Consider the following 25,117-nt stretch of genomic DNA (forward strand, 5'->3'; position numbering starts at 1 on the left):
ACTGGTTACATCTTATTTTATTTCTTTACAAATTAAAGATGCATTGAAAAATAAACCAATGAAGAGAAATGAAAAGTCCAGAGCAGGGGCATCCCGGGCTGGGAGCAGGCAAGCCTGACCACCATCAATCCTAGCCCTTGTCCTGCCCCAGCCAATTGGAGTTGAAAGATAACGGTCAGCCACTCAGTCAAGACCAAAGCCCGGGAAAGTCCTGGCACAGGAAGACAGGGAGGGCTCCAGCTATCTCTGCCTCTCCCCAGCAACGCCCGGCTTAAGCTGTATTTCTGGTGGGAGCTGAGTGGGATGTGGGCTGACTCTGTGAGGTATTGCAAGTTGACCATCAGGCTCTCTACAGAACCATTCAGTATTGGGGCTTCTCCGGCTGGAAAGGAAGCTGCTACCTCCCCAAGGTGTTAATGCTTTGCATTCAGTCCCCAGGTTCATTCATCTCTAGCTATGTGCTTCTGTCCACGAAGTGCTCACCAATCATAGCAGGGGGAGAGAGCACGCACAATGGAAGTAGAGAGACTAGTCATCCATCCTCAGTAACCACCAGGCCCCCAAAGGACCAACTACTTTACTCTCTACCACTTACAGTCTGTACCCCAGCTCTTGTGCACCTGTATATTTTATCCCTAATATAGGAAGTTGTTGATGACACGGAGCTGAATTTGCCACCTCCTGTAATAGTCCTGGGATTCCCACTCCTTGCCTGCCCCCTTCCTCTTGGAGGCTGGTCCAAAGGGACGCCCAGAGTCTCGCTGCCTCCAAACCCCCAACACCGGATCATATACAGTGAACTGATAAACTACATTCATTACAACAGGATTAGCAGGAGAGAGGGTAGAGGAAGGGACCAGGGCACCTTCCATCAGCAGGACATGACAGAGTGGTAGGATATTTGAGCCCAGAAAGAAGGTGTCTCCTTATATCTTGCCCTCCCCCCTAAAGAGACTGAGGTCAGCTTACATGACTCATAAAATAGGGAACTGTCCCAATTTTCTCTGCCATCCTGGGGTACTTTCTGGAAGCTGGCCTGGGACCCTATACCATTTACCCACTTGCTTTAGCTCAGTAGCTGCCGAATCTCCTTGTGCATATGACACAGAAAGTCCACATAGGATGCACCTCCACTTAGGCTCTTGTCTTCCACCAGGAAGTGCTTGAACAGCATCTCCAACTTGTCTTCCTGTTTCACCACGATAAGCTACAGCCAGAAGGCAGGTTGTGAGGAAAGGCCAATGGTAACAAAGCACTTAGACTCTACCTCCCCATGCTCCCCCTTCCTGACCTGACAAGGTAAAAAACCTAGGAATCAGGTCAGTGTTGCTGTGCTGGGGATGTGGCTTAATGAGTGTCTGCCTGGCATATCGGAGGCCCAGGTTTCAATATCCTCCTCCTCCTCCTCCTCCTCCGCCTCCTCCTCCTCCTCCACCACCACCACCACCACCACCACCACCACCACCACCACCACCACCACCACCACCACCACCACCACCAAACACACAAGATCTGTGTTACCTTCATGTACCGCATTCTCTGTGCCCGTAAGCTATCAATGAGGCCTCGAACCTTCTTGGACAGTGGATTATCAAGAACTGGCAGAACACTCTGGAACAAAAATTCATTCATTACTATGATAAAGTACTTTTAAGTCCATCAAGAGGGAGCAATCCAGAGTTAGGTATCATCGGGAATGAGGAAGTCTGAAAAAGCTTGCCCCAAGTGTTCTCTGATATGTAAAGGGACCAGCATGCTGACTCCACTGACCCCCAGTCAAATCACTAAATGTTTCCCATACCCATGATCATCCTTGACACCCTGTTCTCACCAAGCCACTGGTGATCTGACTGAAGGAGGAGACGTTGAAAAGGCTCTGGACAACACCTTGTTGGACACTTGCCCCCACCCAGACAAAGAGGTTGAGCCCGTTTTCCAGCAAATATATATCGCCACTGCTTAAACGCTCTTCAGACGCTCGAACTGCTGGTGGTTCAGTGGTACTGTCCATGGGAGACTTTGTCTAGACAAAAAGGAAAAAAGTCACCAAGAACTACAAGACACTCCTTTACACACATAAACTCAGAAAGTTAAGTCTCTAGATAGTGATGCAAAATGTACATACATAAAAACAAATTCCTTTCTGTCGGCGATAAAGTATTCCCACCCCCTCCTTCTCAGAGGCCCTGTCCTCAGTACAGTGTCTGGCACTCCAGCCCTCCATCGTACCAGTGGTAGGAGCCGAGGGTAGAAGAAGACATTGGTCTCAGCTACATCCATGCAGGACACCAGCTGTCGGACGTAGGCGCGGTCATCGGTAGTGACCTCAGCTCCCGGCTGCAGGACATCACTCTTCAATACACAGTTCAGGTAAACCGGGAGGAGCTTCATACACTCGGGAAGGATCAGCTGCGGAATTGATGGAAATCAAGTCAATGACCATGGGAAATTCCTCTAAAATGCAGACTTTGGTTGAAACAACCCCTCTGTTCTGTTAGCATCCTTGCCTGACCTGTCCTGCAGAGGAAGGGCTGGCACAGTTCTTTCTGTAACAGGCCAGGATCTGAGCACACTGGGTGATGAGCGTGTCTCGGACAGTCTTCACAGGGCTATTCAGAACACCCCGATATGCTGTACGGGAGGGAGAGACGGCCGTCACTGGTCAGTGTCCTCTCGCAGGCGTCCTCCCATCATCACACCGACCCAGGAGTGCTGAGCTGTGGCCATCCTGGGCCTTTCTCTCACCCGCCCCACCCTGCCCTGCTTCTACCCTCACCAAACTTGGCCATGTAGTTGATGAGCGTGTCAGTCTCACAGTTCCGATAGAGATCAGCCAACTGGGCGCAGCAGTTTAGGGCCAGGTTGTGGATGCGGAGCCGACGCTGCCCTGCACAGCTGGTATAAAGCAGGGCACACTAGGGGAAGGGAGAAAGGGGGAACTCACACCCCTCCCTCACAATTCCACCCACCCCTTATCTTCCCAGTGAACGCCTCCAGCACCTTCACACCCCCCACTCCCGTCTCCCGCCTGCCACCTGCAGGAGGGCTCCACTCTCTTCATTGAGCCGGTCATCATGCTTGAACTCCACAGTCACTGTCTTGTCCTCATCCAGTCCAGCCAACTCCACATCGGTTGTGTTGCTCATGTAGAAAGCTCCAAAGAAATCTACAGCACGGATACCTGAGGCCACAGGGATAGGTCAGGGCTAAAGGTAAGACATGTGCCTCAAACAGATTTAGCCTCAACCAGAACTCACCAGTGCTTGTCCGAACCCGCATCACAGCATCAAAGCCAACCACCTTCTGTACATCCCGCCGCAGGTCACTCAAGAACCGTTCCTGGTCATTCTCCACCTGCAGCCCAGGCCAGAGTCCCATCACTGACCACACAGCTCACCCTGCAGCCGGTCTCCCTGCATCCCCCCACTCTACAAGCCTGCTGCATCCCAGCAGCAGTGAAAGCAAGGATGACAGTGACAAGGAAGCTTTATGGACTCATGACATATCAAGTAGCACACAGTCTTTTCATATATAACTGTTTAATTCTGTAGACAAGTCCCAATTAGTAAACTCTACCTTGAAGAGGAAAGGACAGAAGAGTACTGAAGTGATTTCCTATGCCAGTTAGTGAGGGGCTTCAATTCAACCCAGGACTGACTGAAGAGCCTCGCACCTAACCACTATACTCCGGGTTCAACTTCACGCCCCACTGATGAGTCAGTAGGTAAAGAGCCACTCCACGTATAAGCAGATACTTCCACACCCAGAACTCTATACCTGAAAGCAGGCATATTTGTAGACAGAGCCTCCAGTGAGCTGGGGAACAACAGAGAGTGTAGCCACATCCACATATTGGTTAGGGAAGAGGAAGAGGTCCACACAGCAGCCTTGGGCCACACAGTCTTTGGCCAGAGTCTGATAGGTACCTGTCTGAGGCTGGAACAAAGTCTGGAGGGGAACAGAAGACACGTCCTGTGTAAATTGAGAAACTCACACTTTCTCGACTTCAGACCCACTACCACCTTGTAATTCAAGCAGTAGGAGAAAATCAAAAGGAAAAGGTGCAAGCTGTGTTCAGGCACGCCTATAACGCCAGCACACAGGCAGCAGACAAGAAGATCACTACAAGCATCAGGCCAGCCTGGGCTACACAGTGAGTTCCAGACCAGCCTAGGCTACATAGATAGACCAAATCTCAAAAAAGCAAAAATGAAAGAAAAGGTCAAGTCCACCAGGAATCTTGTGAGCAGGTTGGCAGTCACAGATGTAATCCCAGTTCACCTGGCTAATGTGGAAGAGGTGTCATTGGAAAGTTACCACCTTCCTCTGTAACGGGAGGCCCCACCCCCTCAAGTCCCACACCTTCTCCTTGTCTGTGTTGATCAACTTCCTGTCATCTCTATTCTTCAGCTTCCCTGGGGCCTCTGCAATGGGCAAGGACGTGTGGAACACAAACAGCTTTCCCGCACACTCGGCAGCCTAGGGAAAAACAGAAAACGCCTCGTCTGTTCCTCTCTCTGTTCATCCATACTCCCTCATGGTTCTCTTTGTCGTTTATTAGGCACTAACTGTGGAACGGGCTGACTTGCTGGACAGCTATCAATCACTAAGGCTGTTTCCCAGTACACAGCATGGCCAGAGGAAAGCAAGAGGAGCTGCTAGGACTCCTGCCTTACCTTCAGAGCTTCCATCCCAGCCTGGATAACCGGGGCAAATACTGTCTCTGTCTCTCTTGTATCCGCAAACATTTCTGGGATCTGATCCAGTAAGCTGAAAAGACAGATGATGGTAGACAACCCAAACTGCCACCCAGCTTTGAGCTACCTCCATTCTCAATTCCTGGAATAAATAGTTATCTGGCTCCCAGACTGAAAACTCCCGGAGCACGTCCTTGTCCGTCTACTAACCCTCTGCTCCACTCCCTGGCCTTCTATGAGTGTACCCTCCCACTCTCTCTCTCTCATCTCCACCCCGGCTCTTACCTGGTGATAACTGCCCGGGACTCATTGACGTTGACCAGGAAGCCATCCAGCAGTGGCACAAACATGTCAGCCACATCAGATACAACCATCATCTGTGGCTGAGCCAAGGAGCTCTTCACATTGTAGAAGTGGAGCACTTTATTGTAGGTGACAAAGCCAACTCGGATTGCTGACTCTTCGGCTCCACCCTCCCTGTGGAAGGTGACACTGTTACCCAGACTGGCCACCTTCTTCACCCACAATTTCATGACCTGTTCCACTTGCTCGGTCAAGCCAGACACCCACCATTAACCAGAGGAAAGCAGGACTTCCTCAGCTCTCACCTCGGCAGGTAGTCTAAGAGTGACTTGAGCTCCTCACAGAGGAGCCGAACAAGACCAGTCCTGATGGCGTTGTAGGAGACATCAATCATAAAGATGAAGGCAGGCGGACTGGGGAACTTATTGTTCTGTAGAGGAGGGAAATGGTGGAGGCACAGGAGAACAGTAAGCATCAGGAGACTAGAGGGCAATGCAATGGGCATCAAAGGGGACCGTGCCAGGGTAAGGGAAATGGGAACGGCTATTCGGGCGTCTCACGATCCTCCACCCACTGCTCCCCTCCCACTACCTTCCCTCACCTTGCAGTAATCTACAGTGGCCAAGAATTCATAGGAGCCCAGGGACAGCTCAGGACGGTCATAAGCATCCACACGTTTGCCGGTATGATCCAGATGTTGAAAATACTGGGGGGGAACTGTAGGAAGGATGCAGTGTGTTACTCAAATGTTCACCCCCAATCATAGTATGCCAATTCTTAGCTGATCTCCTTCCCATCTTTCCAGTACCCCATGTCCTCACGTGTGCCCTCCTTCCCCATCCATCTAACTAGAGAGAATAGCGAAGAGGCAAGCCTTCCCCACCAGCTCAGCCTCCACAGCATACCATCATTGATACAGCTGCAAAAGGAGCACTGGAAGCGCCTCCCTCCCTCGATGAATGTCATGAGAGGGCACATGTATGCTTTGCAGCGATTACAGCGCAGAGGACCAGATTCACCATGGTCCACAACATACGGTGAAGCCTAAGGAACAAAGGGCAGGGGCTCAGATGGAGGGAGCTACAGTGGGCAGACATGGCAACACAGGACACAGACTGGAGGGACAGGCAGCATGGCTCAGACACTCTGTCGGGGAGGGAATACAGTGAAAGAGAACGAGGACAATGATAACGGTACTGCTCACTGGAGAAATTCCAGTTCTCTCTTTTCACTTCCTCTCCCAGAATGCATTTCTTCCTAAAAATGAAGAGGGCCAATGAAACTGGCCATAGCAAGCCAGGGACTGCCGTGGGTGTATGAGGAGAAAGGCAAAAGTTATACAGGATTTCTACTCCTGTCCTAGAGATGACTTCTGCTTCTTTCCCTGCATATCTATGATGCTTCTCCCCCATCACTCGCAAGAGAATTCTGGGACACCTACTGCTGTCCCAGGCAGATGTCATCTTCCAAATACAAAAAGCATCTAACCATCCTCACAGGCATCCAGAATGGAAGTGAGAAAGCAGATATACCCTGAGCCTTGAGGTCTCAGTTCTAGAAAACTTTCAAGTACCTAAGTGATACTTCTTTGGTTTGTTTTTTCACGACAGGGTTTCTCTGTGTAGCCCTGGCTATCCTGGAACTTGCTCTGTAGACCAGGCTACTCCTAGAACTCATAGAGATCCCCTGCCTCTGCCTTCTGAGTGCTGGGATTGAAGGCATGCGCCACATGTTACTTCTTAAGACCTAAATAAACAGTTAATTTTTAAAATTGCTTTCGCCAGGCATGGTGGCTGCCTGCTCTTAATTCTAGTGCTCAGGAGGCAGAGGCAGGCAGGTTTCTGAGTTTGAGGCCAGCCTGTCAACAGGGTGAGTTCCAGGAGCAGGTGTACAGAGAAGCCTTGTCTTGAAGAAATCAGTACCCCCTAAAAAAAAAAAAAAAAAAGCCCCACTGCTTTCAGGTACTGAATTGGCAGATGGAGGCCCAAGCCAGGTGAGAAATGGAATGGTGGATACAATAGTTCCTTCTCTTTTATATGCCTCCTTAAGAGCCCTACCCATCTCAAGTCAATGCACTGTCATCATCCAGAGATTTGACCACACAATGGGTTCCTACATCCAGCTGTCTTGCCTGTAGAAGTTAGGTTGGGCCTACGTATTTTGTTTCATTTTAAGACAGAGTCTCACTATTTGGCCCCGACTAGCTTTAATCCTTCTGAATACCACGCCTGCTCCTTGTTTGTTTTGAGATGCAGTCTACTGTGTAGCCAGGCCAGGCTGGAACTCCATGGCCTCCTGTTTCAGTTTCCTGAGTGCTGCAATTACAGGTCTGAGCCTCCACACCCAGCTGGCTCTGGTTCTTCTCATTTGTTCCTCCTATGAACCCTTGTCTCACAAAGTAATGGATTTGGTTTTTGCTTTCATCCTTCCCACTGCTACCAAGTTTGGACCCTGAGAGTACCAAAGATACTGTGCCCTCCTGCCCAACCACGATGCCTTCCATGCCAGTCAGAATCCCATCTAGAAAGAAGCACCGTTCCCCTGCACTTCTTTCACTGTATTCCAGCCCCTTCCGAGACTTACCTCCTCTGGGGGCAGCCTAGCCAGTGGCTTGATGACAGCCGCCAGAGGCACCTGAGCCTGCTTAGCCATGTCAGATGTGCAAGGGATATTATAAGACGTGCATCGAATGTACCGGGGACTTGCATTCCCTGAAGAAAGTACAAGATTTTAGTCATATCCCAGAAGCCTTCTGGAAACCAGCTCTCTACTGGAGAGTCACCCCACCTCCACAAATGTTAAGAGTTGGCAGTAGCTTTTACCCTCTGAAGGCCTGAGGGAGGAAGTGGGATGGGGCGGGGAGACTGGTGTCTGGATAAAGACTAATAAAAGCGTGATCCATGGCTGATAGCCTTAGAGAATGAGCTGCCGTAGGGAAACAGATGTTAAAGTTCGTCTCACCTTGGTCTTTCACCAGGAAGTTGGTGGTGACTAAGGGTGGCACCTGTCCCCGTACACCAGTCACAAATGGCTCTGAACCCCGGTTGTTCCTATCATCTTCAATGACCTGAATCTGTCGGAGAAAGGTGAAGTGAGCGACATGATCAAAGAAAAAGAAGAATGAGGACAAAGGCAGGCCAGACTGTAGCACAAGAACAAAGAATTTGCCAAACACCTCATGCACCAGGCATGCTTTCCTTTGGAGTCCGCATCCAACGCTACGAGGCTGAGCTTCCTCTCGGCAGCAGTGAGCAGATGGTGGGGGCCTTGGTGAGAATGGCTTTGTGATAACCCCCCGGCCTGCAGGCACTGTGAGTGCACTTTTATTGCTCCCACTCCAGGAAAGCGTCAACTCTGACCCCAACCATAAGACATGATTGGATTCCATTCTCCATTCCCAAACTTTCCCCTCCCTCCGCTCCAGGAGACACACTGAGCCAGAGCAAGGAGAACAGAAGACAGAAACCCATGTAGAAATGAATCTACCTGGAATGGCTCTAAGCTCAATGAAATTAACAAGGAACGGGAGGAGGAGAGAATTAAACAGCCAGAAATGATCAGGGAAGGAAGCAAATGCTGCCTTCCTTTTGGGTGAGCGTTGGTGGGGCCATAGAGGAGAGGACAAATGCCCAAGCCTTATGGCCCAGCCCTCAAACCTCTACTTGGAACAAGACATTGAGGCGAACAAACACAAAAAGGATATGCAAAGCTGGTAATCAGACCCTTGTTCAGGCTGGTGACCTTTGGTCAGTTACTTCAAGAGGGGTTTGAGAAAACCAGGAAAAGTCAAGGGCAAATAAGACTGTATCCCGCAGCAGAGAGAACTGAAGCTTGGAGATACACCAGAGTCTAAGACTCTCCAGATGAGAAGGTGGCCCACACTCTCCCAAAACAAGCAAGCTCTTTCCTTATAAGAAGTGCCATGAACCTGGACGTTCATAGCCACCCACCAGAACATTTCTCCTCACCTCAAATGGGAAGGATCTGCTGCTTGACTGTCTGGTTCCACCACATGCCACACACAAGCTCCTGGAGGAGCCAGCAGGACCAAAACCAAAGCTTAACATGCCACCAGACCCACCCTCAGAGCCTGACCATCCACCATCCCATACTCAAGGCACTGCTAACAGCTTGCTTTCTCCATACATGGTGACTTGGAGGCATGCATATCCTTCAGCTTTAAAAGCAAGGATCCAGAAGGGCTCAAGGAGGAGAATGGAGAAGGATGGCCATGGGAGATGAGGTGACGTCACAGGCATGCAGGAGTGGCACTAACACGGGTGACAAGCACATACCCCCACCCCTGCACTTACTGGACTAGGAATGGCATCAGGGTCTATTCTGTGCCTGGTTTTCTGCTGAGGAGGCAGCTCATTAAGTTGCTTTTAGTGTTTTAATAATAAAGGCAGCAGGGGTAGACAGGGAGGGAGACAAAAGAACAAGAGGCAGATGTTACTTCTCTATCTAACCCTGCTGAATCAGACATGAAGAGCTGGAGCCCAGCTCAGACTGCTGAAGTCAGGGACCCAGTAGATCTGGAATTCCAAGTCTCTCTAGCCCAACACAGAGGCCTAACAAGGAGGCCTCAGTGACTCAGACTACCATGGAGCAAGATAAGCTCAGGTGGAGCAAGCAGGAGGCAAGCAGGACTCTTTAAGGAGGCCCTAATGGGAAAAACCTTGAGGAACAGGAAGTTCCCCAGCAGGTCAAAGAACTCTCATGCTGGAAGATGCCTTGGCTGTCCAGCTAAACTCTCCTTCCCACCATGGAAAAGAGAAGTAGGGGGCTGTCACTTAACTAACAGGCTTCCTAACTGTGATAGTTCCCCAAAGGAAGAGGGAGGAGAACGGAATGGAATATGACAATGGCTAAGCATGAAGAGGGAGCTGACATCAATGTCACAGACAGGATATCAAGTGGGCCCATGTGAAGACCTACTCTAGCCAGGTCTGATAAGGAAGGGCTGCGGAGTCCAGTGCCTCTGGGGGAGAAGCAGCTTCCTCAATGGAGTGTACATGCACACTGCCTTCATACACTATGACTGCTCCCCATCCACACAGCAGGGACCTGGCAATCAACAGTATTATGGGCATCATCCTACAACACTACCCATATAGGAGCAGAAAGGAACGAGTGCGGCTTTCCTGCTCTGACCACCTAACATCAGAGAGCTCCTACCTGCTCTAGTGATCAAGAAGAATGATGCCCTACTAGATCTAAGGGAGTGAGACCTGGCCATTACTCCACAGAACAGCAAAGATGACCATGTTATTATTATGAGCAAGAGCAACAGAACATAGGCCTCAGCCCAGAGCTCTACCAACATGACTGATCACTCTTGGTTCCCCTTTCTCCTATGTAGAGCTGTGCATTAAACCTGCACTAGAAGACTTGGGGACTTCAAATTCCATTTCAAAAGTTTAGACATCATATCTGAGTTCTAAGTCTTCAAGATGATAGTTGAAAAGGGAATGCTATCAGAAAATGTGAGGCAAACATCTCATCTAGGTCAGCCTGCACATCTGGCAGACATGTGTTTCCCCAAGACCACATAAGCACCTACTTACAGGGCTGGGGATGGCATCAGGGTCCAGGCGCTTAGGAGGCAGTGGCTGAGGAGGCCCAGGCTGACTGCCAAAGGTAGACGCTCCAGGGTATGGGCTCTCATAATTAGGCTGAGGGCCTCGGGCTGGTCCAAAGGAACCTGAGAGACAAGGGCACAAGGTTGATGAACTCAAAATCCCTTCCCTCTCTCTGCTTAAGGACTCAAGAAAGTAACTGGACTCTTTGAAACAGATTATGGGGTATACTAGTGCCTGAGGAAGCCACTCAAAGAAAGGCCGCACTATTTCCATGAGCTAAGAGACAAGAAGACTGTCTTACAAACCTCACATCCTAGTAATGGTACCCTGAAGCTGTCCATCGAATTTAGTACTTAGCAAGCAGTACCAGGGCAGACAAACAGACAAACAGAAAGCCCAGAAGAGCTGAAGCCTTGGCTTCTAGCCAGATGCTGTGGGGAGACTCACCATTTTGCTGCAGCTGATAGCCCGGCTGCTGAGGGGAGTGCATAGGCGGTGGTGGTACTGGGGGCCCAGTCATCTGGGTGCCTGGGGGCAGAGCATGAGCAGGAGGCGAGGACACGTGGTTGGGCTGGTTCACTGGGAGACTCCCAAAGCCCTGTCCAGGCGGGAGTGGGCCAGTCATGGAAGGCATCCGAGGACCACCTGAAGCTGGGGATGTGAAGCTGGAAGCCAGTGGTGGGGCAGATCGCAGAGGAGGCTGGACTCCAGGATGACCTTGAGCCTGGCTAAGGGAAGGAGCCTGGCTCTGAGGATAGGAGCCATAGGGACCAGAATTAGGGAAACTTCCTGAGGCTGAGGCCAATGATGTTGGTGGACCTGGGAACAGAAGAGGCAGAGGCGGAGGCTCAGTCATTCTGCCTCGTTTGGTAAATTATTTCTCCTCCCACCAAAAAGGCACAAATATGATACGACTGTCGCTGCATTTGGAACTCAAAGGCACAGGAAATCAAAAATATGCCCAGAACCAAAACTTCCAAAAAGTGGATGATAGCATCCTGGTCCCATCACTACTTACCATAGCCCAACCCAGAAGAGGGAGGGGCTTGGGACGCAGCACCACTGATCTGCATTCCGGCGAGCTGTGCGGTCACCTGTGCACTTGTCGGGGGAGGGCCATAGGGCTGAAGCACAGCTGGCTGGCTGACCACAGGGGCCAATGGGGACCCAAACTGCTGAGACGCCGACGCCGCTGCCGGGAGCCTGTAAAGAGAATGAAAGCAGGTGACTACAGGGTGACAAGTCTGTTGAAGCCGGCAGAAGCTCCATTGTGTTCTGGCATACATGTTCACCCTGAGCTCTCTGATAGCTTTAGACATGCGTAGTTTTGGCCAAATGACATGCTTTTTTTTTTTTTTTTTAAAGGTTTATTTGTTATTTATACAGTGTTCTGCCTGCATGTATGAATGCAGGCCAGAAGAGGGCACCAGATCTCATTACAGGTGGTTGTGAGCCACCATGTAGGGGCTGGGAATTGAACTCAGGACTTCTGGAAGCGCAGCCAGTGCTCTTAATCTCTGAACCATCTCTCCAATCCCCAGCAAATGACATTGTTGATAGTCTACACAAATAAGATTTGTGGCAAAGATTACTTTCCACTAGGTTCACTCACAAATACCAAGCACCCTGGGGTCAAACACTATTTAGGCTGATTGAGAAGTTATCACCTCCTTAGCCTCAGTCCTATGTGGACAAACTGCCTCAGTTTTGTAACCTACACCTGAAGAAGTTGAAAGGTTAGACACACATGAGCAGACTTCCAGCAAGTGCCTACTCAAGGAACGTTGAGACCAATCAACATAACTTGATTGTTCAACTAAAGCACCTATGACGTCGTCCTGGGATGGTGTGAGAAGAATGGAGAGAGCAGGAAGCAGTCGGCTGAGACTGGCATTAGGCAACCAAGGGAGGAGGCGGCTTGCTGTTCCGAGGAAAGACTAGAGAAACGGCGCGCCAAGTAGCCTTCTGGGTCCACTAGCAACGCTTGAGACACTCACCACGTCAGACACTCACACAATGGCAACACAGCAAGTATGACTACTAGTCATGCCAGTATCACTGGATACCAAGGGGAGGCAGCTGCTCTGATGTCCCAGGAAGATCTCAGGGCAGATCTATGCAACACAGAAACTCCAGCTGGGACTTGGGAAGAATCAAATCTATCAAAACACTGCATTTCTGATTTACACTCTCTTCAAAAATAATTTTATTAAGTTATTATTTTTCTCTTTTTTGTCAGATGTAGTGACAAAACTGGGAGGGCAGAGGCAGGTGGATCTCTGTGAGTTCAAAGCCAGCCTGTTCTACAAGTGAGTTCCAGGACAGCCAGAGCTACATAGTAACACACTATCTCATTGAGTGTGTGCATGCTCAATTTTTTTTTCCCCTGTGAGTACATGCACAACCATGTTTGTGCCAGGGTGAGTGAGCAGTAAGTGTGTGGAGTCTGGAAGACAACTTTCAGATGTCAATTCTCAACTTCTGCCATGTGGAAGCAGTCTTTCTAGTTCCTGCTGCACAGCATACTCCTGGCTGGCTGGCCCTCAAGCTCCTGCCCCTTCTCCGGGCTCCACCTCCCATCTCACTGTAAGAGCGCTGGGATTACAGATGTGCACCATGCACCCAGAACTGCTTATGGGGTCAAACTGAGATTGTCAGGCACTTACCCACTGACCTTGTCCCCCACCCCTCCCCACCTTATTTTATCTCTATTAAATAACTAGTACTTTAGGTCTGACCAGCTCCATCTGCTCTTAGTTTAGCCAGCCAGTCACTTTTCCTTCAACTGGTAGCTCTTTTATGTGTGTGTTGTGCTGGGACTTGAACCCAGTGACCTGCATCTGCTAGGCAAGCAAGTACTGTAATGGTGAACTATGAACCCATCTCTAATGCTGCTTTCAACTAGCATTTCTGCTACTGACCCTTACTTCAAGCTCTTTGTTGGGCCCTGCATTATTCTCTGGTCCACAATACTGAACATACTGTTAACCACACAGCAGATGCTCAATAAATCTTGTCAGACTAATTATATTTCTCTAGTAGTGTGGATTAATGCTATCAGCTGCCCAGTGTTAATCTGTCAAGAGCTCCCCATACCTATATATAGCATCTACAGTTTTCCTATTTAATCTAACCCTATAGCAAAATAATGAGACAGAGAAGATAGAAAACAAAACCACTGAAAGCATGACAGAACAAGCTAGAACCAAAATCGAAACCTGATTTGCAACTTCCAAGACTTAACATAATACAGCCAATGACATGAGAAAGCAAATCAGAAAGTACAGCACACTACATCCACAAGGCCCTCCATGCGTCTCTATGATTCCTTCCTCTGTCTCCAGGGGTAACTACTCCTAATTCTCAATTACCATCCCTTGTCTTTACAACAGCAGAGTTCAGTTTTGTCAATTTTTAGCATTTTGTAAACAGGATCAAACTATATATACTCTCTAAATTTTGTGCATTTTTCATATTTTTATGAAATTTATCTATGATACTCCCGTTCCTCATTAAATATTACTCCATTAAGCCAGGTGATAGTGGCACACACATTTAATCCCAACACTCAGGAGGCTGAGGCAGTTGAAGCTATGTGAGTTTGAGGCCAGCCTGGTCTACAGAGCAACTTCCAGGACAGTCAGGAATATACAAAGAAACACTGTCAAAAAACTAAAAACCAGCCGGGCGGTGGTGGCGCACGCCTTTAATCCCAGCACTCGGGAGGCAGAGCCAGGCGGATCTCTGTGAGTTCGAGGCCAGCCTGGTCTCCAAAGTGAGTTCCAGGAAAGGCGCAAAGCTACACAGAGAAACCCTGTCTCGAAAAACCAAAAAAAAAAAAAAAAACTAAAAACCACCGGGCAGTGGTGGCACACGCCTTTAATTCCAGCACTCGGGAGGCAGAACCAGGCGGATCTTTGTGAGTTCGAGGCTAGCCTGGTCTACAGAGTGAGATCCAGGAAAGGTGCAAAGATACACAGAGAAACCCTGTCTTGAAAAACCAAAAAAAAAAAACCCAAAAAACTAAAAACCAAAAAAAGATGTGTGCTGGCATACCCAGCCTGCGTTTTTGTTTGGGACCAGACCTTCCTATGTTGCTCAAACTGGCATCAAGTTCTCGGGCTCCAGGAACCACTGCCTTAGCTTCCCCATTATCTGAGTCTACAGGCGTGTGTCACCATCTAGCTTTGCCTCGATTAGCACAAGTTGTTGTTACTGTTCTTTGTTTGGGTCTCCACTGTGTAACCCAAGTTGGCCTCAAACTTGTGATTCTCCTGACTCAGCCTCCCAAGCACTAGGGCCTATCAACACACTAGGCTCATACCATTTTTATTATTCCAAAATGTTCCCTCGTGTCCATTGGCCTATTCCCTCCCTGATTACCAAGAGTCAACCTGAGCAAAGCAGAGCTCCTCATCCTCTAACAGTGTGCAGAAACTTTTTCTGCAGGTGTAGTCCCAATACACACTTAAAAATCAAAGTCTTGATTCCAAGCACCTCGTGGGAAGATGCGAGGACTCGATTCCTTTCCCCAACACCTGCTTCTCAAGATGATAATTTCCGCCGGGCGGTGGTGGCGCACGCCTTTAATCCCAGTACTTGGGAGGCAGAGCCAGGTGGATCTCTGTGAGTTCGAGGCCAGCCTGGGCTACCAAGTGAGTCCCAGGAAAGGCGCAAAGCTACACAGAGAAACCCTGTCTCAAAAAAGCAAAAAAAAAAAAAAAAAAAAAAGATGATAATTTCCACCTAATTAACGGGCAGTCCAGTCACAAAGCAACTTTCAACTCTGACTTCAAGTCTCCTCTTGGTCTCTGGAACTTGAGGCTTTCACTTTCTAACAGCTTAATTTTGAGTTTGGAGAAAACTTTTTTTAAATGTCTATTTCACCTCTCTTCTCTAGAGTCCTTCAACAAAAAAGGCTATAGTAATCTACTCTCCGTTGAAAGTCTTTGATATGCTGGGTAGTGAGGGCACCTCATTTAATTCTAGCACTTAAGAGGCAGAGACACGAGGACCTCTGAGTTTGAGGCCAGCCTGGTCTACAAAGCAAGTTCCAGGTCAGCCACGGCTACAAAGAAACCCTGCCTTGGAAAAAAAAAAAAAAAAAAAAAGAACAGAAAAAAAGAAAGAAAGTCTTTGAGCCAATCCAAGTTGGCAGTTTTCTTCATCTCTCCACTGAGACTGCCTTTATTAATGATAATGACCTTGCCAAATCCAATGGTCAATTCTCTGCCCTCATCTTCCTGCAACAATGAACAAAGCTGATTGCTATCTTGCTTTCATGAAACACACTCTGCCCCCCAACCCCCCCCCCCCACACACACACACACTATATAGCCTTAGCTGGCCTACAACTTGCTTTGTAGGCCAGGCTGTCCTTGAACTCACAGAGATCCACCTGCCTCTGCCTCCTGACTGCTGGGGTTAAAACTGTGTGCCTCAGACACCTGGCCTCTCTTTAATTAATTTCACTTTATGTGTATGAGTGGTTTTGGCTTTTTGTTGTTTTTTGCATATTATGTATGTGTTGTGGGATATCTGTGCACTGTGTGAAAATGTACTGCTGTGACTGGTCCAATAAAAAGCTGAACGGGCCGGGCGTTGGTGGCGCACGCCTTTAATCCCAGCACTCGGGAGGCGGAGGCAGGCGGATCTCTGTGAGTTCGAGGCCAGCCTGGGCTACCAAGTGAGCTCCAGGAAAGGCGCAAAGCTACACAGAGAAACCCTGTCTCGAAAAACCAAAAAAAAAAAAAAAAAAAAAAAAAAAAAAAAAAAAAAAAGCTGAACGGCCAATAGCTAAGCAGGACTACGGGACAGAAAGAAAACTCTGGGAAGAAGGCAGAGTCACCAGTCGGATGACGAAAAAGCATGACATGTAGGAAATGAGGTAACAAGCCATGAGCCACTTGACAGCATGTAAATAAATAAAAATGGGTTAACTTAAATTATAAGAGCTAGTTAGAAACAAGCCTAAGCTATCAGTCAACTTTTCATAATTAACAAGAAATTTCTCTGTGGATATTTGGGAGCTGGCAGGAGGGACAGAAAAATCTGCTTACATGTATGTGCACCACATATGTCCCTGGTACCCAAAGAGGCCCAAAGAGGGCTTGAATTCCCTGGAACTGGAGTTATGGATGGTTGTGAGCCCCCATGTGTGTGCTGGGAACTGAAGCCAGGTCATCTGCAAGAACAGCAAGAGCTATTAACTGCTGAGCCGTCTCTCCAGCCCCCCTGAAACACTCTCTGTAGACCCATCTCTTACCTCACTGTTGAATCTTTCTCAAGGGCTCTACTACTGACTACATTCCAACAGTACATTGATCTCTTGTTCTTCCTCTGTTCACTAAATGAATTTCTACCTCAAGGCCTTTGCATTTGCTGTACCCTCTACCAAAAACACTCTTCCCTCAGATCCCACATGGTTTCCTTCTCCAGTTCACTAAGGTCTCCACAGTGTTTAAAAGAGCTCCAGCCCCCTCACAGATTACCCAAAGCCTCACCCATCTTGCATCTTTAGGTCTATTTGTCTGTCCCTCATCATCTATTGTGTCCCACATTTGCCTTATCTAAGACTTACAATGTACGAATACAAGACACTTGGTAAGTTCCAGAAATGACTTTTCCCTTTTCACATCTACTAACCAGTTATACTTTCTCAACTAGTACCAGAACCCAAACAACATGCTGACAGACATGACCTCCCTCCTTTAACAGACGCAGCGCAAAGAGAGCTTTACCAGGTTCTCATTATTTATGCAGCATTCCTTCGGAGTCTTTTCATTTCATAACTGGCATGGACACATTTAACCGATCAGTCCTGCTAAGTGCCCGCTCTAGTGAAAAGGGTCACACGGACTATCCTGAGCCCTCTGCCTGTTTCTCCCCTAGCATAGGTTTGTGGGGACCAGAACCACTGTGAAAATGTATGTCTGGTAAAGGGGAAAAATTCAGGTTCACAGAAAGATAATATGGAAATGAATCCAGGTGTACTAACGTGCGTTCATAATAGGGCTGGACATTAGTAGTACCTGTAACCTAGAAAAAAGAACGCAAGGCTGGCAACATGGCTCAGTGGGTAAAGATATTTGCTGTCAACTAAAGGCTTGAGTTTGGTCCCCAGAACCCACATACTGGAAGGAGAGAACAATTCCTACAAGTTGTCCTCTGAACCGCCACATGCACCCCATGCCATGTATGCACACACATATCATTCATTCATACAAAATAAATAAATGCAATAAAAAATAATTAAAAGAAGACAAACAGGTTAGAGGGAGGAGAAGAAAGAATGTAAAAGAAAGGAAAAAAAAACACCACAGAGCCTCATACATTCCTAACCCACTTTCAAATCACACTGATTGTAGGCTCACCCAGCACATACCTTTGCATCTGAGCTGCGGAGCTTGGCCCATTCTGTATATCACCTTGACCAAATTGGCCATATGGCGTCTGACCACAGGGGGCCTGTGCTGTTGAAGCTGGGGGTGCCCCTGAGGAAGGTGGGGCTCTCGGCACACCTGAGGGTAAAGGACAGAAATTAAATGGTTGGGAAATAACTTTCTCTTCCACCTTGAGGCAGGAATACAAAGCAAGAAGCAATAAAAGAAACTTTCACTGACCCTACACTCCAGCTGCAGAGTGAAAAAGGGTGCCATGCACCTCCTCTTACTACAACAGTATTTGGCATTTGGATATCAAACAAACAGGCTACTTTCTCCGACTTAGGGTGAAGCTAGGCAGAGCAACACAATGGAGGATCTCCCTCTGATCAACACTTACTCTCCTCTATCTGTCTCTGTCACACACACACACACACACACACACACACACACACACACACACACACGTCTAAGACAGCCTTCAACCTTTCTCAGGAAAACATCTCACTTCACAACTTAGAAACTTGGAGGATACATGAGAAAGGTGGTACAGAAAATGAGAAGCAAGAATATAATGAATTAGTCTATAAAAAACTAGGAGTGTGGCCAGTGTGGTGGTGCCTGCCCTTAACTGGACCACTTGCAAGGCAGAGGTAGGTGGATCTCTGAGTTTCAAGGCCAGGCTGGTTGACATACTGAGTTCCAGGACAGACAGGGCTACATAGCGAGACCTTGTCTCCAGGAAAAATAAATAAAGAAAAAGGAAAAGGAAAGAAAAGAAAAGAAGAAGAAGGAAACTAAGGGGCTGGAGATGTGGTTAGCTGCTTGTCTAGTCTGAAGTCTTGACTCCAACCCCCAGCACCACATAAAAAACTGCCTGGCAGGGCTTAGAAAGATGGCTTAGTGGGTTAAGACCTGGGTTCTAGCCGGGCGGCGGTGGTGGTGGTGGTGGCGGTGGTGGCGGTGGTGGTGGTGGCGGTGGCAGCAGCGGCGGCACACGTCTTTAATCCCAGCACTCAGGAGGCAGAGCCAGGCGGATCTTTGTGAGTTCGAGGCCAGCCTGGTCTACAGAGTGAGATCCAGGAAAGGCGCAAAGCTACACAGAGAAACCCCGTCTTAAAAAACCATAAAAAAAAAAAAAAAGAAAAAAGAAAAAGAAAAAGACCTGGGTTCTAATTGCAAAGGACCTACATTCCAATCCTAGCACCCACATGGTAGCTCATAACCATCTGGAACTCCAATTCAATTCCATAGGATCTGACTTCCTCTTCTGACTTCTTAATACATACATGTAAGCAAAACATTCTCACCAGTAAGTAAAACAAAAAAAGTCGAAATAAAGTACTTGGTGGTGCACACCTATAATCCTGGCATTTGGGAGTCCAGAGGACCAGAAGTTCAAGAAACCAGGGGTGGGGTGGGGGTGGGGTGGATTGTTTGTTTGCTTTGTTTTGTTTTCCAGTGCTGGGTACGGAGTCCAGGGCTTGATGCACACTAGTGTTCCTCCATGGAGCTACACCAACCACCAGAAAGGCACTCCCTCCCTCCCGCAGCAGCTGCTCTGACCCCTTCTTCTTGGTACATTTTATATACCCCATCAAGCTCTTCTCACCCACTTCCATGTTCAGTAGCATTCTCACAAGTCAGAGACCTTTTTTTTTCTCCAAGAGTTCTGTCAGGACAGGTGGCTTATCCCATTGTTAATGCTGTTAGCTACATTCTCACAAAAGCGGGGCTCTGTCCTTTTCTCAGATCAGATCTCCCCTCCAAACTACTCTCACTAAGCTTAGCCATACTGCCAGCAAGAAATACAAGCGATGAGTTACCTGGAAAATCACTTTTGAAATGTTGATGGCCCTCAGGAAAGAGCAGATTCAGAAGCTGAACTTGCTCACTAACCATAACAGAACCAGACAGATTTCCCTTCAATGACAAAGACAACTCCATTCTGATAAGTCAAACCTAACAGAGCAGAAATGGACTCTGTCCAGTCAAAGTCCCAACCTAGAACAAGGACCTTCTAACGAACCAAGTTCTAATTTTACCACTTCACTGTTTTTTTATGGTGTGACTAAAATGGTAATATTTCATTTATTTTCAAAACCTATCCATGCCTTGCCTGACTGGATTAAATCTACTCTCAAGCCAAGTGTGGTGGCCTAGGCCTTTAATCCCAGCACTTGGGAGGCAGAGGCAGGTGGATCTCTGAGTTTGAGGCCAGCCTGGCTTACAGAGCGAGTTCCAGGACAGCCAGTGCTACACATAGAAACTGTCTCAAAAAACAACAAAAAAAGCCGGGCGGTGGTGGCGCATGCCTTTAATCCCAGAAAAAAACAAAAAAAACAATAACAACAAAAATATATGTGTGTGTGTTTGTGTATGTGCATTTTTTTATTTATTAGATTTATATATTTTATTTTATATGTCTAAGTGTTTTGCTCACATGTGTCACATGCGTGACTGGTGCCTGCAGAGGTCAGAAGAAGGCACTGGATCCCTTGAACTGGAGTTGTGGATGGTAGTGAGCTGCCATGTGGGTGCTGAGAACTGAAGTTGGGTCCTCTACAAGAATAAAAAGTGCTCTTAACCACTAAGCCATCTCTCTAACCCCCATAAAATTAGATTTATGTATTTATTGTGTGTGGAGATCAGAAGACAACTTGTCTTCTCCTTCCACCATGGATCTCGGAGATTGAACGTAGGCCGTTATGCTCAGGGGTAAGCACCTTTACCTGCTGAGCCAGCTCAAGTCTTTAACCCCACCCACCTTCATTTATTTAGTTTATGATTTTTTTTGTAGGTTCTGGGGATTGAATCTAGGATCTCATACATGTTAGGCAAACATTTTGTTAATGATTATATCTTCTTTTTCACTTTTTAGTTTTAGACGGACTCCTACTCTGTACCTAAGCTGGACTTGGATTCACTCTGTAGCCCAGGCAGGCCTTGAACCCACAATCCTCCTGCCACAGCCTCCCTCACAGGATCACAGGCCTGTGGAATCTACTCTCTTAAAAACAACATAGCGGCCGGGCGGTGGCGGCGGCGGCGGCGGCGGCGGCGGCGGCGGCGGCGGCGGCGCACGCCTTTAATCCCAGCACTCAGGAGGCAGAGCCAGGCGGATCTCTGTGAGTTCAAGGCCAGCCTGGGCTACCAAGTGAGTTCCAGGAAAGGCGCAAAGCTACACAGAGAAACCCTGTCTCAGAAAAGAAAAAAGAAAAAAAACATAGTGTTTGGCATGCTCTAAGTCTTCAGCCAGCCTAATCAAAGAGTCCTCTATTAGTAACTTTACAAGGTCTACTGGGAACATGCAGAGAACCAGCTACTCTTCTTAGAAAAGTAACATAAACCAAAACTCTAAGGGCTGGGGGTATAGACTCTAATGCAACACCAAGCTTTCTTATTTCACTGATATTATAGGACATTCAAGAAAAGGAGACTCTAGCAAAGGAATGAGTGACAGCAAAAGACCCAGGAGTACTAAAAGTCACACCTACAAATACACCTTTCCTCCCAGATCCATTTACAGATACATGGGCCTCAGAGTCATTATAGTCACAATCAGAACTCAAAGAAGAAGCATTCTCAACACATATGAGGAATAAGTGATTTCAGGGAGACTTCGTCCAGCTCTTAATAATGCAGCCAGGTGAGGCTGTCCAGGGTGACGTCCACAGAAGTGAGCTGTTACTGAATCTGGAAGACTCACTCCCATTAGCTGTCTTAAGGTGGAAACAGTCACATATGTAAAAACAGGGTGATAGACGACTCACAGGGCCCTCATTTTCATGTTCTCCAATCACAGGCCTTAAGCAGCTTCATCAGAGCAATACAATCTAACCTGAAGACTGCTCATTTCCTAAAGGAACCTGGAAACATACCTTGGAGAGGTGTCTGCTGATAGCCTGGCACTGGGCCATTGTAGGCCCCATAAGGAGCAGCAGGTACTGCAGGTCCTGGTTGCCCACCATAACTGGACTGATGATACCCTGGGTAGATGGGCTGGTTCTGCCCAAATGGTGGAACAGGTGGAGCTGATTGGTTGACATTCATTATGAGAGCATCCCCGACTTGATCTTACCTATTGGAAGAAGGAAAGAAAGAAATCAGTCAAAAACGCTTTCTAAGGAGAGAGTAACTATTCAGGGAAGGAAGAAAGAGACAAAAAGGGATTGACCTTATCAGGCAGTGATCAGTTGAACTGTTTCCACAGGACCACAGGATCACAGTAACTTCCTGCCCCAGCCAGTACCCAGTCACTTTCCTCAAAGCAAGGATTTTGTTACTGTGAAGCCCGTGTTGTATCACTGCCAAGAAGGTCTAAGTTTCAACTGCAGACAGACCTAATGGAACAGAAGAGCAGACATCCTCCAAGGGTAGGATTCTCAGTGTCTGGTCACACAGAGTCTTGGGGCTGCTAACTACCATGATGTTACAAGTAAAGAAAACAATGTTTCCACTTTCCATTCCTTCTATCTACGTCAACTCACACCATAAACACTTGAGTAACTTCAAATGTGCTGGGTTGTTTTAAAAAGTCAAAAATGGGGGGTTGAGGTTTTAGCTCAGTGGTAGCCAAGCGCAAGGCCCTGGGTTCGGCCCTCACCTCCAGAAAAAAAACAGTCAAAAATGGATCAACTAAAATCCCTCCCGCACAAAGACAAACTGTAGAGCTGCTGTTTGGGAGAAATGGCATTCTTTGCCCTACAATAACACAGATGTTACTCTGACCCCAGTCTTTCCATGAAAATACTGTATTAACCTTGCAAATGAAGTATTAAGATAAAAAAAAAAAAATGTAGCCCAGCCGTGGTGGTACACGACTTTAATCCTAGCACTTGGGAGGAAGAAGCAGGCGGGTCTCTGAGTTTAAGGCCAGCCTGGTATACAGAGAGAGTTGCAGAACAGCCAGAGATACAGCGAGAAACCCTGTCTTGAAAAAAACAAACAAACAAACAAAAGTAGAGAACACCTGAATATCTAGCAAGCAATGTTCCATTTCAAAGATCATTCATTTCTTCCCTCAAGCAGAGCAATGTTCCATTTCAAAGATCATTCATTTCTTCCCTCAAGCAGAGGACTATGGGCATTCTAAATTCAAAAGCATGTCTGTAATTCGGTTTCTGTTCTAATGTTTGGTAGGTCGCTATCAAAGCTATTACAATTTTGCCCAGCAACAGAAGGATGAGTTGGAGGTCCTTTCAAGGGTCATTCCAAGAAGGGGAGAGTAGATCTAAACAGCCTTATCATTCTAATTATTCTATAGGCAGAAGGGGCCCAGGAAGAGTGAGAACCTCTCAAGTCTGCAGTAGAACAATGGGCCTCCCTCTTTGCTAGCAAATCCCAAAAGATGAACTGCTGCCGGACTGAACATTCTGTAAAGTCAAAGCCATTTTAGGAGCGGTCCTTCCAAACCTTGCACCTGCCACCACCACTTAGCTTGGGAGACGTCCCTGTCCCTTTAACTTCCTGAAGTCAGGGGAGAGAGGGACGGAATACACTTGGAGTCAAACTCCAATCTTGCCTCCATTCAAGGTAGACAGTCGAGGGTGACAACCGAAAGGGGCGGGGCAAGCTTCCTAGAACTCCGAAAGTACCCGAGATGCGGAGGCTTGGGAGCTCCAGGGATCGAGATCAGGAAGCCAAGCCGGCCTCGAGGGCCACGATGAGGGCAGGTTCACTAAGCAGTCAAGACCAAGCTTCTAATGCCCTTCAACATGCCGGGAGGGCGAAGCGAGAGCCGGAACCTGGGCCAGAAGGGGAAGGGAGGGGTCTGGGACCGACCGCCGGTCACGGATGCGGGAGGTGAGGGTCTCTCCCCAGGCCCCGCCCCCAGGCTCCTCCCTTTCCTCTAAAACCGGACCACGATCAGGCCAGAAATACCCTGGCCTCTCCTCGGCATTCCTCCCCACCGCGCAACCTCGCGATGCCACTCCTCACCCGGCTCCAGATCCAGGTTCGACTTCGTTCCTAACGTCAAGGCTCCCAGGCTCGACTTCCGGTTCCGAGGGGGCTGGCGTGCCGTCCCCGGAAGTCCCGCCCCGTGCCGTAGGGCCGGGGGCCACACCTTCTGCCACGTCGGCCTTAGGCATGCTTCCGGAAACCCGGATGCTGCGCATGCGCCTTTGTCTCTCCCGGGGTGGCCGCTCTTTGAGAAGCTCTGCTGAGTTTCATGCTTTTTTTTTTTTTCTTTTCTTTCCAGCTATTCCAGACTCTTTCTGGTTTTACCAGCTAGCTGAGACGATGCTGAGATAACTAGGTCAGACTATTTTAGTAACGCTCCCTCTGTCATACCGCGACACATTAAGGACCTCTAGTCCTGGAGCCACTTCCTGTTAACCTTTGACCCCACTGATTTGCGTCCCTCAGGTAGACCTCAACCCTGACCTTTGAGCCCCGGGTGGAGGAGGCAGGTTACCGGCGCTTGCTACGCGGTTGCGTGCTTATGTGTTCGAGCTTGGCACCATTAGCTCAATGTTTGGACAACTTCTGCCCCAATTTTATTTATTTACTGTAATGAAAGTAGTGCCTCTCGAACAGCGAATTGAGATGAATTTAGAAACATTTCACAGTCTAGTATAGCGTTCAATAAAGATTAGTTATTTGCCATTTTATGCCGTGCCCTTTTTTAACAGGCAAAACTACCAGAATCAAAAGATCTCCGTGCTCTCTCTGTTAAGAGAGCTACAATTGTTTCAGCAATCCTAAGACTCTTCAAAGAATAATTGTAACTAATTGTTGCTCTTCCTCCCCACCCCCATCAGTTTTTTGAGACAGGATCTCAATATATAGCCAGACTGTCCTGAAACTGGATATGTAAGCCAGGGTCACCTTGAATTCGCAATCTTTATACTTCCGCCTCCCCAAGGCATGCATTGTAATCCTTTCAGTACCTATTTATGCATACAGCTTGAAGCACTTCTTTGAGCCAACTCAGGTCCTAGAGTAAGTAAAATGTTTTGCTTTCATATGTAATGGTAGTTATACAGTGGTGCATACTTAGAAAAAAAATAGATACTTAAGGTTGTGTATGGGTTACTAACCAGGCAGTTGTCTTTAATTTTTATGTATAGGTGTTTGGTCTGAATGTGTATCTGTCCAGAGACCAGAAGAGGGCACTAGATCCTGGAACGGGAGTTACACACTGTTACAT

At 47.9% G+C, this 25,117-nt stretch overlaps 1 protein-coding gene across 7 annotated transcripts; it reads right to left on the minus strand.

Annotated features, from left to right (window-relative positions):
* Position 1: 1 nt before the first annotated feature.
* On the minus strand, positions 2–24,041 carry Sec24c (SEC24 homolog C, COPII component). Of its 7 annotated transcripts, XM_076544705.1 has the most exons (25): positions 23,562–23,911; positions 22,142–22,307; positions 21,846–22,045; positions 17,967–18,102; positions 11,601–11,785; positions 11,030–11,401; positions 10,568–10,704; positions 9,314–9,382; positions 7,962–8,073; positions 7,584–7,711; positions 5,906–6,044; positions 5,602–5,717; positions 5,306–5,430; positions 4,983–5,174; positions 4,677–4,770; positions 4,363–4,479; positions 3,778–3,948; positions 3,258–3,354; positions 3,036–3,181; positions 2,777–2,915; positions 2,513–2,631; positions 2,230–2,409; positions 1,832–2,023; positions 1,522–1,611; positions 2–1,207 (listed from the first exon to the last, which is right to left on the minus strand). In XM_076544705.1, the coding sequence occupies exons 3-25, from the start codon at positions 22,015–22,017 to the stop codon at positions 1,067–1,069; spliced, it is 3,369 nt and encodes a 1,122-aa protein (XP_076400820.1). In that variant the 5' UTR covers positions 22,018–22,045; positions 22,142–22,307; positions 23,562–23,911; the 3' UTR covers positions 2–1,066. The 7 variants fall into 7 exon arrangements, with proteins under 7 accessions (XP_076400820.1, XP_006984849.1, XP_076400821.1 ...); XM_006984787.4 differs by lacking the exon at positions 22,142–22,307 and having other exon boundaries at positions 23,905–24,041; XM_076544706.1 differs by lacking the exon at positions 9,314–9,382 and having other exon boundaries at positions 23,905–23,948.
* Positions 24,042–25,117: the final 1,076 nt, after the last annotated feature.

This window comes from Peromyscus maniculatus, chromosome 9, assembly GCF_049852395.1.
Source record: "Peromyscus maniculatus bairdii isolate BWxNUB_F1_BW_parent chromosome 9, HU_Pman_BW_mat_3.1, whole genome shotgun sequence".
NCBI lineage: Eukaryota > Metazoa > Chordata > Mammalia > Rodentia > Cricetidae > Peromyscus > Peromyscus maniculatus.

What these genes read in the sequence shown, in the direction of transcription:
- Sec24c (XM_006984787.4), bottom strand. Translation starts at nt 22,017, where the DNA reads ATGAATGTCAACCAATCAGCTCCACCTGTTCCACCATTTGGGCAGAAC. An exon ending in CTTCCTGGTGAAAGACCAAG is followed by an intron (nt 7,712 to 7,961) that starts GTGAGACGAACT and finishes TACTTTCTTCAG; the next exon opens with GGAATGCAAGTCCCCGGTAC. An exon ending in CAACTACATGGCCAAGTTTG is followed by an intron (nt 2,632 to 2,776) that starts GTGAGGGTAGAA and finishes CCTCCCGTACAG; the next exon opens with CATATCGGGGTGTTCTGAAT.